The 11,697-nt window shown below is 44.6% G+C and overlaps 2 protein-coding genes across 2 annotated transcripts in view; one reads left to right on the forward strand and one right to left on the reverse strand.

Moving 5' to 3' along the window:
• Positions 1–8,454, reverse strand: part of T265_10147 (hypothetical protein) — a gene marked incomplete at both ends in the record, with an annotated part of 24,210 nt that extends 15,756 nt beyond the window's left edge. Inside the window, one exon of the mRNA XM_009176431.1 lies at positions 8,392–8,454. Coding sequence (XP_009174695.1) covers positions 8,392–8,454 — 63 coding nt within the window. The remainder of the gene's footprint in view (positions 1–8,391) is intronic.
• Positions 1–11,231, forward strand: part of T265_10146 (hypothetical protein) — a gene marked incomplete at both ends in the record, with an annotated part of 31,903 nt that extends 20,672 nt beyond the window's left edge. Inside the window, 6 exons of the mRNA XM_009176430.1 lie at positions 3,128–3,278; positions 4,397–4,684; positions 6,099–6,392; positions 6,719–6,907; positions 8,376–8,555; positions 9,255–11,231. Coding sequence (XP_009174694.1) covers positions 3,128–3,278; positions 4,397–4,684; positions 6,099–6,392; positions 6,719–6,907; positions 8,376–8,555; positions 9,255–9,782 — 1,630 coding nt within the window. The remainder of the gene's footprint in view (positions 1–3,127; positions 3,279–4,396; positions 4,685–6,098; positions 6,393–6,718; positions 6,908–8,375; positions 8,556–9,254) is intronic.
• Positions 11,232–11,697: the final 466 nt, after the last annotated feature.

The following is an 11,697-nucleotide window of genomic DNA, read 5'->3' on the forward strand; positions in this document are numbered from 1 at the left end:
CAACCATGAATTGCACAGTACGGCAGTGAAGCACCGGTGTTGAACACTGATGTCATGCTGTCAATGATGATGATGACCCACGAGAAGTGACTGCTTATTGCGACCTGTTTCCTGGATAGATTATCTACCGAAATCGTCGTACTTAAATTTCCGCCTTCGCCCCGACTTTGCCTTACAATGGTTGAAAAGGAGCGTCAGATACTCAAACTGATTGTCAATAAATATTTGAGTGTTATGTCTGCCACACTTTCATGAACATTCCTCACAATGCCATTCAGTCTTTCCATTGGACCCCCGCAAACCTAGAGGAAGAGTAATCTGCAACCACGTTAGCGGGCTCGCACACGATTGAAATATTTTCTTTAGTGCTCTTAACGATGCTACCCTACTAGTCGGGACATTGAAAAGCAATCATTTCAGAAGATGAGTTTAACGAGCGACGCCTTTCATCCGATTAGGGTCGTCATTGACCCTGACTTACCCGCACAACTCCGATATCAAACCACAGTGCTCTGTGATGATACTGCCAAATTGGATTGGTGAACTGTTCACAGAGTGTTCCTCATCTCATAGCCCAACATGAAGATCCAAAATAACAATCATACCTCATCTGAGTCTCCAAAGCCAATGTTTCCAGTAGAAGCACTGCCAAAAGTACCGCGTACCAAACGCTCAAAACGAATCAAGGAACCATGTACAGCACATCCTATTTAGGATTAAGCAATGACAACATGGAAATTCGGAAGGTTCAAATCCCGGCACGGCCATTGGATACGCGTTGCTGATGAGTTCCAATAAGAGCGAAACTCGAGTCCAGTGCTTCCCTTTGGTGTGGACTCACCGGAATAATTACGCCAGAACAGGAACTTAACCGTTCAAACAAGAGTGGTTTGTGGACCCTATCTATCTAGCGTCTCGGTCGTGATGCATGCTCGAGCTTAGCATTCAACGGAACAGGTGATGGGGGGTTTCGTAGTGGAGCCGTAATCAAATTTGTCCAGAAACCCTATCTATGGCCGGATGGTATCGTGCGGTGCTCCAAGCTTCCGTCGGAGCGATGTCTCTGCTGGTGACACTCTATCAGACGAGTTGGGTTCAGTGTCACTTGATATGTCAGCAGGGACCTTTGCACAGTGTCCTTTGTCGATTCCTCTTTGAGCATAGGAAGCGCGCGCTTCAGGGTGTCAATGAATTTATTCCGCTTGACCATTAGACTGAATGAAACGGTGGAGAGCGGACGTGGGTTATACCATAATCCTGACAAAACTCCGAATATCGATGCGGTGAGCTAGTTGTCGTTGTTGGACACAATGGTCTCTGGAGTTCTAAAGTACCTTACTAATCGTCCGAGTTCCAGGATTTTAGTGACAACTGTCGGACTGTTCACTAGGAGGGCTTCTGGTTACGATCAGAAAGCGGGGATTACCAATAGGACCCGCACACTGCAAGCAAGATCTGGAGAGCTGCCCAACTTGGGAGTCCATCAGGAGCCAGTAAACGTAACTCCGAACAGTGTCCTTCATCCTGTTTGTTCCTGGGTGCGCTTTGGGAAACAGCTTCGGTATGGCTGACTGCAGTTCCTCTGGAAAAACAACGCGTTCTGAAAGCAAAAGACATCTGTCGGCCAGTGATGGTGGGTCATGAGCCACGAAGTGAGGTCTCGGTTCATCTTGTGGGTATGTATGCGACCCTTGACAGTTGTAGTGCTTGATGACCCGCGGACCTGCTTTCGACATCAAACGGCTCACTTCTGGTTCCAATGGTACTGTCCCGACTACGATATATTCTGTTTCTGGTCTGCTTGAAGCAATGAGAAATGACATTGCTCCGATCTTTCCGAGGTTGTTGGCAGACTAGTACTTCATCTTGAAATCGTATACTGGGAGTGGATAGGCCCATCCCTGGGGGTAACTGGCGATGTACACCGGAATTCCCTCCCAGCCATATACAGCAAGCAGCAGCTGGAGAATCTTACGGGACTACTTGACGGTAAACACGATCACTGAAACCTTTTTTGTCTGACTGTGCTTGAGCTCGACTGGCGCCAGGGCTCTGGCCGCGTACGCGATGACTTCCTGGCTGCTCTCGAAGAATGTATGCGAAATCACCGCGCCAGTGCCATGATTAGAAGCATCCAATGCCACAAAGTCTTCCACCGACGAATGGTAGTGGGTGAGAAACAAGTTGATACTCAGCACGAATATAGCACTCTTCTGTTAGTGTCCGTTTGTGGACCTTAGTGATTATGTGGTTCTTTAGTTCAGCTGTAACATCTTTTCGGTGCCTGGCTGCCATGCACCCTTCCCTCCCCCCTCCCCGAAGGAAGCACGAGAGCTGGGTTACTGCCTTAGGTCTAAGATTAGAGCTGCCTAATCCTAGAAAGAAGGTCAGAAATCCGTGGTAGATGCCGTGGCTGGATCAGATGAAGGAATCGAAGACCAGCTTGTACCGGCTGTTGGGTTGGAGATTCACTCTCTGTTTCAGTGATTCAATGAGCCTCAGCGGTGCTTCTTCAAACTCTTTTTCTTACTGCAGTAATTATCGGAGCCGGTGAAATTCGCTAGACATTATGGGATCCCGTTCGCCAACGAAAGTGGTCGCTATACCTCAGTTCTCGGTCTGATTCCCCAAGCCAACGTTTTCAGCGGCTGAAACGCCAAAAGTACTCAGAGCGTATTAAACCGTGTACATCGGGTCATATTTGAGGTGTGTGGAACGATAACATTAGGAAAATTCAATCGCCTCCTGAACGCGTCATTGGCAACTGACATTCAGCGAATACTGAAACATGGTTGGCTTTTGGGTTCATATTTTCAATCAGTCGAAGCCCACCTTGATGCTGGACTGGTTACTCCCGTGCGAGTTAGACTTTGTGGCCGTTGTGGTGTCCAATTCTGAAGGGCGTATTTATGTTTCACAACCTTCTACTGTTTTTGGTAACAGATCTGCCCATGCAGTGCTGTTTTTCGTTCGCTCTCGATTGCCATCTTCATTTTGCTAAGTCTTGTGTTGATATTCCTTGTGAAAATATTCTATGCGTATGCGTTAACTGTTACATTATTTCCGTCTCTCTGCTCCCCTTCAGCATTACACCCAGTATGATCAACCCTCATGAGCGGTCTCTCAGTTCACCCATTCCACTACCTCCTAACGTTTTCAGCGAAAATCCCATCGAGTCGGATGATATGACTCTACACAGTTCTGGGGCAGCCGTCCTAATGAGTGGACCCGTATACGGGAGACACGGTGTTCCGGTAGCCCGACCCTCTTCACTCCAGGTTAGTTCGTCTGTCATCCAACCCCAGTCGTCTTTAGCAGCAACAGATAGCGCGATTTAATGATAGCATTTGACATGGCCTCAATGTCACGTATCCCATGGCGTTTCCTCGTGTATGTGACTTGTTTGCTTTCGCTCACAGAATCATATAGAAGATAAATCTGCTTGCTCCTCTGATTTTCGTTCATTCCACGGGAAGTCTCAATCAGTAAATTCCTTTATGGGCGCCCTGAATGGTCTCTAGACGTTCTCTGGAGACCCATGAATCTATCAGTTATACAGTAAACCTCGGTTATGACTGGCAGGAATTTTTTTCGACCACCCATAGTATATTCTATCAGATTCCCGTTAGACACAGGTTAGACAATTTGCCCCTTAGATTCATCCTTCATGAACTCTCTGGCTTCCATTTCTTGCGCTGATGTATTTTCCGTTAAAACCGAATTAATGTGCTCTGTAACCGTGACGGATATGAAAGGTCGGGAAATGCATACTTACGTGTAGGTCGATTCGACCATGCGTGATGGCCCAAGTGGTTAGAGCGCAAATTTACTGACCGGAAGGTCCGTGGTTCGAACCCGACCTCTGCCTCTCGACTTCCCCTGTCTAGGTTTGGGCAACCTGGCAGTATCCCAGCCCTCGTGCTTCCTTCGGGTAGCATGGTAGCTAGGCACCGAAAGGGTGCTACAGCTGCCGTTCACCAAGTGGGTGGTTTTAAAAAGTTATACCTATGGTTTAGGCAATCTAGGCAAGGTTGGTAAACCTCAGCAATAACTAATTGATGGAACAAACGATTGTGCCTCCTGCATAAGGTTCCGTATTATTCAGAGTAAATATCCCTAGCTTCAACGCATCTGTATTCACTATGGTCTATATATATATATATATATATAGCGGGGATTCTCATCCAGAATTTCCGATTGATGCGAAGCAGTTACCTATCAATATTGAATTCCTGCTATCACATCCCACTCACACATTGAGACTCGATCCGTCCGCGATCCATCGAGAATTATCTACGGGCACGAATCTGCAGTATATGCTCTTTCATCGACTGGATTTGATCATGCTAGGCTGCCACCTTGTTGAACAATCTCCATTCTTTTTCTTCATCCTCAGGACCCTCCAACAATACACCATACCACCACTTCGTCGGATGTTGCCAGCATCCGAATACCGAATCTGAAAGACTTCATCTTCCTCAAAGTACTCGGTAAAGGTAGTTTCGGAAAGGTCATGCTTGCTGAACAAAAAGGTACCGGTGAGGTGTTTGCTGTCAAGGTTCTCAAAAAGGAGGTTATCCTTCAAGATGAGGATATTGATTGTACCATGACTGAAAGACGTATATTGGTGCTTGCTGCAAGACATCCGTTTTTGACCGCACTATATTGTGCTTTCCAGACCGAGGTGAGTTCTACCTAATATTCCTCTGTCTGAGTTTACTTTTTGCGAGGGTTCACAGCAAAATTAGCTAATGCGCTGAGCCTTATCCTTGCTTGGTTTTGGAGATCACGTACCTTTCGCTCCTTTACGGTTGTTCAGGAAAACGCTCATAGCTGTCAGACTTTTCCAACACTGGTAAACGTGGAATGGACACCTATTAGTTCGTTTTGCAACCATAGCTTGTGTCGCAAGATAGTAGTAATTCCAAGGCCGGCTTTAGTGATAGCTGAAACGGTTCAGCTCTTAGTTACTTGAGTTCGACGAACTCGAATGAAAATGATCCGAATGCTATCTCTTCAGATTTTCAGGTTTTTGTTTCTAAATGGCTCATGCATACACCTGTTATTTGTCCCTGGCAGTTCGGTAGTCCAAAATGACCTTTTGTTTCGTTCCGTGTTTCCGTCTACTTTCTCGTGCTTCTGTGGAGTTTGATTCACCTACTTATTTTGATCATAGTATTATTTTTTGGAAACTATCTGTATGATTGGTCTCCTTTGATACAATCTCATAAAAATGTCACAAAGGCGGTTAGATCGGAAATCATCTGCTCCAGAGTCCCCAGTTGATTAGTCGAGTATTTCATCTTCATTAAACGAAACTTTGTATTCTTTATGAAGACCTTTTTTCTATGTTATTCTAATGGAATTACAAAGACTAACTAGTTCAAGAACGTTTTTTGGTTCCGAGAGTTATGGAGATAGGGAGCCCTTCAAGCGACAACTTATGAGCCCATATGCACGGTGAGATTGCTGGAGCTAGTGACTCGATGAAGTCCGTAGCATACTGGTATTCTTTCACATAATGTGTAGCACATAGACTATCTTGGGGTTCAATTGCAAAGTAACGTCTATGTTGTTTTTCAATAAGTACAGTTGCTGAAAACCCGCCTACATCCCACTACCTGTTTTGCTCTGTCTAGGGCCCATGACTTTGGCGTAATCTCCACTTCCCTTTATTTCACTCCAGCACATTTGAATAAGGTACTTGTATGTGTATATGTATTTTCACACCTAAACGTTCGGAAGTCACAGGTCGGCCGTCTTGTGAAAGTTGAAGTCCGCGCACTTTGGAAAACTGCCTCAACCAAAGTCGTATTCCGGTTATATGGAAGTTGCGTTTTTTTATTTTTGGGAGAAACCACAGGGCCTCAGGAGAAAAACTGTTGCAACGAGGCTACTGACCGTAATGTGGAGGGGTCCGGAAACCTCCGTATGGGTGGTTCATCAGGTGATCCCAGAGCTTGTTATAACCAAGGTAACCTAAACTGCTTACCGTGCTCGGGTTGGTATGAGTTTACATAGGGAAAGCGAATGTATGCATTTTATTTTTGTTAGGAGGATGTTGATGCATTTATTTATGTCCGCTGCTGTCTGCACAGGACCGTCTATTCTTCGTGATGGAATATGTGAATGGCGGGGACTTGATGTTTCAAATTCAACGTGCTCGACGATTTGATGAGGCTCGAGCCAGATTCTATGCTGCCGAGGTTACGTTGGCTCTCATGTTTCTACATCGACACCACATCGTGTATCGAGACCTGAAACTAGATAATATTCTTTTGGATGCCGAGGGTCACTGCAAGCTGGCCGATTTCGGTATGTGCAAAGAGGGAATGACACCTGGAAAAACAACCTCAACATTCTGCGGTACACCGGATTACATTGCACCGGAGGTGAGTTATAAGTCTCATTGGTCACTCATCAACTGCGGTCTCCTGTGCACGAATTTCGCTCTCTTGCTTAGTTTTCTTATTTTGTCTTTATCATTATGATTACTAGTGGATATTTCAATAAACTTTGTGGCTTGATATCTTGCTTATATTTTTTCACTAAAAGGGCAAACTAATCCATATTGAGAGAGATTCTAGATTGCATTCTTCCTTATGAATGAACGTACTGTGACTCGTCTTGTTCCATTGGGGAGTTTTAAAACCACACATTTGTGTTCTCCTTAACACTTCATGATTACATGGACTAACTGACCGCTTTTTATTTTCAGATACTTGCTGAATCAGACTACGGATTCAGTGTAGATTGGTGGGCACTAGGTGTTTTGATGTACGAAATGATGGCTGGAGCGCCTCCTTTCGAAGGTGACACGGAGCAGGATCTGTTCAATGCTATCTCTTACGAGGAAGTCACCTACCCACCTAACTTACATCCAGATGCAGTGGATATTATGTCAAAGGTATGATCAATTTCGCTTGTGTATTGCTGGTCTAGTATCCATATAACTGCTACTGTGTCAAGGGATACTATACGGAGATACTATACAGTAAGGAGACTGGGTATTTAGACTGAACGCCCGGATCGCCAATGTGATTAGCGTCAATGCGAGCCTAAACGACGCACTTCGATTGAATATGATGCGATGTCTTTTCGTCCGGGTTACAGGCCGAGCATCTGACAGCTGAAGACACGGGCATTTTTATTCGGCACAAGAAAGTTCACAGTCAATTTGTCGCTTCGTGGATATGGACGCTTTTCAGGGTGACTCAATATCATTCAGAGGATATCAGTATGTACCAATGTGAAGTTAACATATCCCGAATTTTGATGTGAAACCCGAGGCTCTAAACATCTCTCGGAATAGTTCAGTTTCATGGCGCATCATTCCAAGATTCGTATCCAGATACTGCTGTTCCCGTCGAGACATTGTATGAAAATTACCTGAATGTTTTACATGAGAAGGGTGTATCTAGATGGAATACGGGGTGTTCTGTAGACAATGTGAGACTTAGGCGTTCTTAGTAACAGGATAAATCAGCACCACATATACCGATAATGTCAGGCTGTCTTCCAGCCTAGGGCTTCGCTTGATGTATCCTGTCAGTTGTTAATTAAAGCCTAAATCGATTGTTCCTTTTTATTTCATGAAACCTTCAAACTGTAAAAAGGGTATAATCTAATATTAAAAGTCCTATGATACAATGTCAGAACTCTATTTGGCCGACTCGTTCGAACAAAAGACCTGCGACCCGACCCTGTACTGTGAAACTACCTCAGACTCCCATGGTCTGAACCGGCCAGTAGCATAATCTACTTTCAGCCAAACATGAGTAGAGCCTGCGTAGCCCAACACAGGTAAGATACATCCTGCGCTCTATCGTTTGAGATGATACGCTTTCTGTGTCCGTCCTGGTGAACTGTCCTGCTGGTGCTAGCTAGATGGCATGATGCATAGGACGTGACTTGGCGATTCCGTCTTCACTTCATTCAGCACTTAATTCTACGGGACCTATTGGATGGGGAGTCTAAGTCATTTCAACTTTTCACTATAGATTACATGTTTAGGTCTTTTTAAACTTAAATTCCACCGTTTCACTTCCAGGGTATTTTTTTCCTTTTGTGACCTTCAGGAAATGTAGTCTTTTTATGAGTGATTATTCATTAGTAATCTTACTGTGGACACTCACGCACCATAAATCATACTTGAATGAGGCAGAAAACCACTAATTCATTTCGAATCAGTGTATCCTGTAGCTATTTCCTTGTCCTCGAAATGCAAAAATGGCTAAAATTCATGCTAGGTAAATAAACAAGAGTACGTTATATCTATTCGTTTACTGATCCTTCATTGCCGGACACCCACGATGTTTTTTCACTAAATACGCTGCTAACCTGGTAACCTTGCCTTTCTCCACGTTTGCTTACAGTTTTTACTAAAATCACCTGCACGTCGTCTTGGTTGCGTAGCCGTTGACGGCGGCGAGTTGGCCATCCAATGTCACCCATTCTTTAGAGAAATCGATTGGGAGATTCTTGAAGAACGTCGTATCCGACCGCCGTTCCGTCCGAAGGTTCGTTCTCGTATAGACACGAGTAATTTTGACAAGGTAAGACCATCCGATACCAGTTCACCAGCTTTCTCTTTTTATTTCATTGAAGGGTTTAAACAAGTGGTTTGTCTATGCCTTTTAATGAAATTGCATGCTCTATCTTCCATGCCGTCCTAAAATGCTGGTTAGCATACACCTTTTTGTGTGGAACGGTCAGCTGCAAGGAGACAAGTTGTCTACTGCTGAACAAAGCTTTAAGGGCGAGATGGCTCTGTGGTTAGAGCGCGAATTCACTGATCAGAAGGTCCGTTGTTCGAACCCGACCTCCGCCTCTCGACATCCTCTGTTGCTTCTTTCTGGTTGCACGACTGCTGTAAACCGAAAAGGTGCCTCACAGTCAGTACTCGACCGGGAAATCTTGTCACTCGAATGTCATTTCAACTGTGTGGTTACGTTCAGCCGTCCCTCGCAGTATGAGTTTATGCTAGAACACGGAGCACGGTTGCCGATAAGTCCACACAAGACATCAGAGAAACCTGACAGCTTTTGTTGCTTTGTCGTTGGACGTTTTATGATAAATTCGGAAATTTGACCGTTTGATCAAGTCCTTTCGGGAGTATGTATAATCCTCAGACGGTCGCACTTTCTACTTGAACACATTGTCATATGTGATACAATATCTGCATGTGCTTATGCTCGCAATGACCCCCTGTATTACACTTATATGTCATGGTTACCTTATTCTTTGACTCAAAGGACTTTACAAACGAAGAACCGGTACTTACACCGACTGATCACACCAGTGAACTGACTGCAATCGCAAAAGATGTGTTTGCCGAATTCGACTGTATCAACACTGACTACAGTGTGATGCGTTACCATACAACACGTCCAAGTCAGCAGCAGCCCCTTCGGTCCATGTTTAGTGGCGCGCACCTAACAACATCAGCTGTCGGAACGGAACCTGCAACCAGTCCAGAAGCTCTCAGCGGAGGTCCTACATCTCCTACTCATGGAACTCCCCTGTCTAATTCTCCCTACAAACCCGCATCCCCCACGATTACCACACCAACTGTGACAACCCTTCCGGTCACAACCCCCCGTTCGCAGTTGCCATTCGATTTCCCAGCCGATTCATTGGTAGATAGCACAACGAGACTCGCCATCACGTCCATTTCATCTGCTTCTCAGAATCGAAGTGTACCTTCGTCCCCAGTACATTCGCATCCATCCCTTCCCAGTTTTACGGAACGAAAAGTTGCCTCTAAGTGGTTAGCCGATTAGAACAAAGAAAACTTCAACAGATTTGTTAACTTCCAGTGATGCGCAATCTTCCTCTGTTTTTCGTGTCGAATTGGAACCAACGATGTGCGTTTGTCGCAAATTCTGCGCCATTCTCCGGTCGCTCTAGCGCCTCACCTGTTTCCGATCTATTCATTCCCTACACGGCAGTGTAATTTTACATGGTTCGTCTGCGCTGTCCGTCGGCGTAAAAGCCCAATGCTGAATCGCAGGCGATCATCATTTTTACCCACCCTCCATGGCCACCTGTGATCATAGGTTTGCCCCACCACAATACTCTCCTTTCGAAATTTCGCTGACACATGTTTTATTTGCAATCCTCTCACTTCACTCCTCTTTCTAAATCATGATAGATGTGATGACTAAACAGACCACATTTGCCTTACTAATCCACACACACACACACACACACACTGATTTGTCAGCTTTTCTGTTTCATTCTTTGCCGCTGTTTTAAACTCCTTACAGTTAGGTCATCCCCAGCTCGGTCGTCCTTTGCCGACTTCATCATGTCTTAGTACACGCATTTAGCTTCTTTTTGTTCTGTTTTCTATCTTCTTGGTTTGTGCATTTATTTTTCATATCTATCTAGTCTCCAGTGTGTAAACTGGTCGACCACCACTACTGTGAACATCTTGTGTGGTTGGAAACGGTCCTCACACGTGGCTCGTTACTCGTTCTCTTTTTGTTTAGGAATACTCTTTTATGCTCGGCTCTCTCAATCTAACCCTGCCCGTCTGTTTCTTGCTTGCATAATCTCGTTGACGGGGTTCCTTTGGGTTAGGATAATTAATACTTCATCCGCCAATCTGTACGTATAATTGCTAATATTACTGACTTAATGTTGCTAAGTGGAGATGATCTCTATTTTATTTTTCTCCGTTATTTTGTACAGCACGACCACATTGATCGGCCATTTTCCAGTTTTTCCTTTTCGGCGCACCTGATTCATGTTCATCGATGCCATTTCTAGTCCTTTGTGCCCAAAGCATTTTCGCCTCCCTAATCTTCTTTCTCATTTCATCAAGCAACGGTTTGCATCAATTGTGCTTTCACAAGATTGTCAATCGGCGCTTCGGTAACTGCAGAACCTCTGACTGGCTCATTGTGCACCCTTCTGATTCTTGTTCATTCATATTTAACTGCGGTTTCGTTACCAACTGTGGAATATAATTTTGGGGATTAGCGTTCGTTCGACTGGTCATCGTTGCAAGTTTAATAATATCTGTGACCTATCGCTACTTGTATTGCACCAATAACGCTTGTTATCGGATCTCTATGGGTGCATTTCTACAATCTCATAGTTTCTTTTGATTTCGTAAGTTGATTGAACTTGTGCATATGGCTTCATACCTATCCTTTGGGTCAGTTTTTTACTCTTCACTGAGACTTCTCTTTGTTTGTGTCTGTCTATCCGTTCACATATTGAGGTCCATACAATTCATATAACAGTTGATTCGGTGTTTTTGAAACACCTGCACCAGGTTTTGTTTCCCTGAAGAGTTCTATGAGTTTGGGGGGTGGAACTGTGCTCTACTCCTCTGTCTTAAAGATTCGACAAAACTGGGACACTAGTGACGTTTGTTAATACACGCTAACCCTGCGTCTACTGCTAACTTTTATTACGAGTCAGTTTGGCCAACTTTCTACTCTCTACTGCAAGCGTCCGTAGGGTGGTCCCGAGTACGACCAGTATTAATCATTGGCGGAATTAGGCCTTCGTTAGTTTCTCATTAGAACGGGGAAACCATTTGAGTCATCATTTCCGCATCGTACAGCACTGTTCACCAAGGCGAGTACCGTTGTTGTAAAAAAACGTTCTCCGTGGTGTCATTAGATCCTGCACGTCTCCTGGCATTGGATCAGTTACTATAACATTACATAACATCGGTTAGGA

This window comes from Opisthorchis viverrini, assembly GCF_000715545.1.
Source record: "Opisthorchis viverrini unplaced genomic scaffold opera_v5_338, whole genome shotgun sequence".
NCBI lineage: Eukaryota > Metazoa > Platyhelminthes > Trematoda > Opisthorchiida > Opisthorchiidae > Opisthorchis > Opisthorchis viverrini.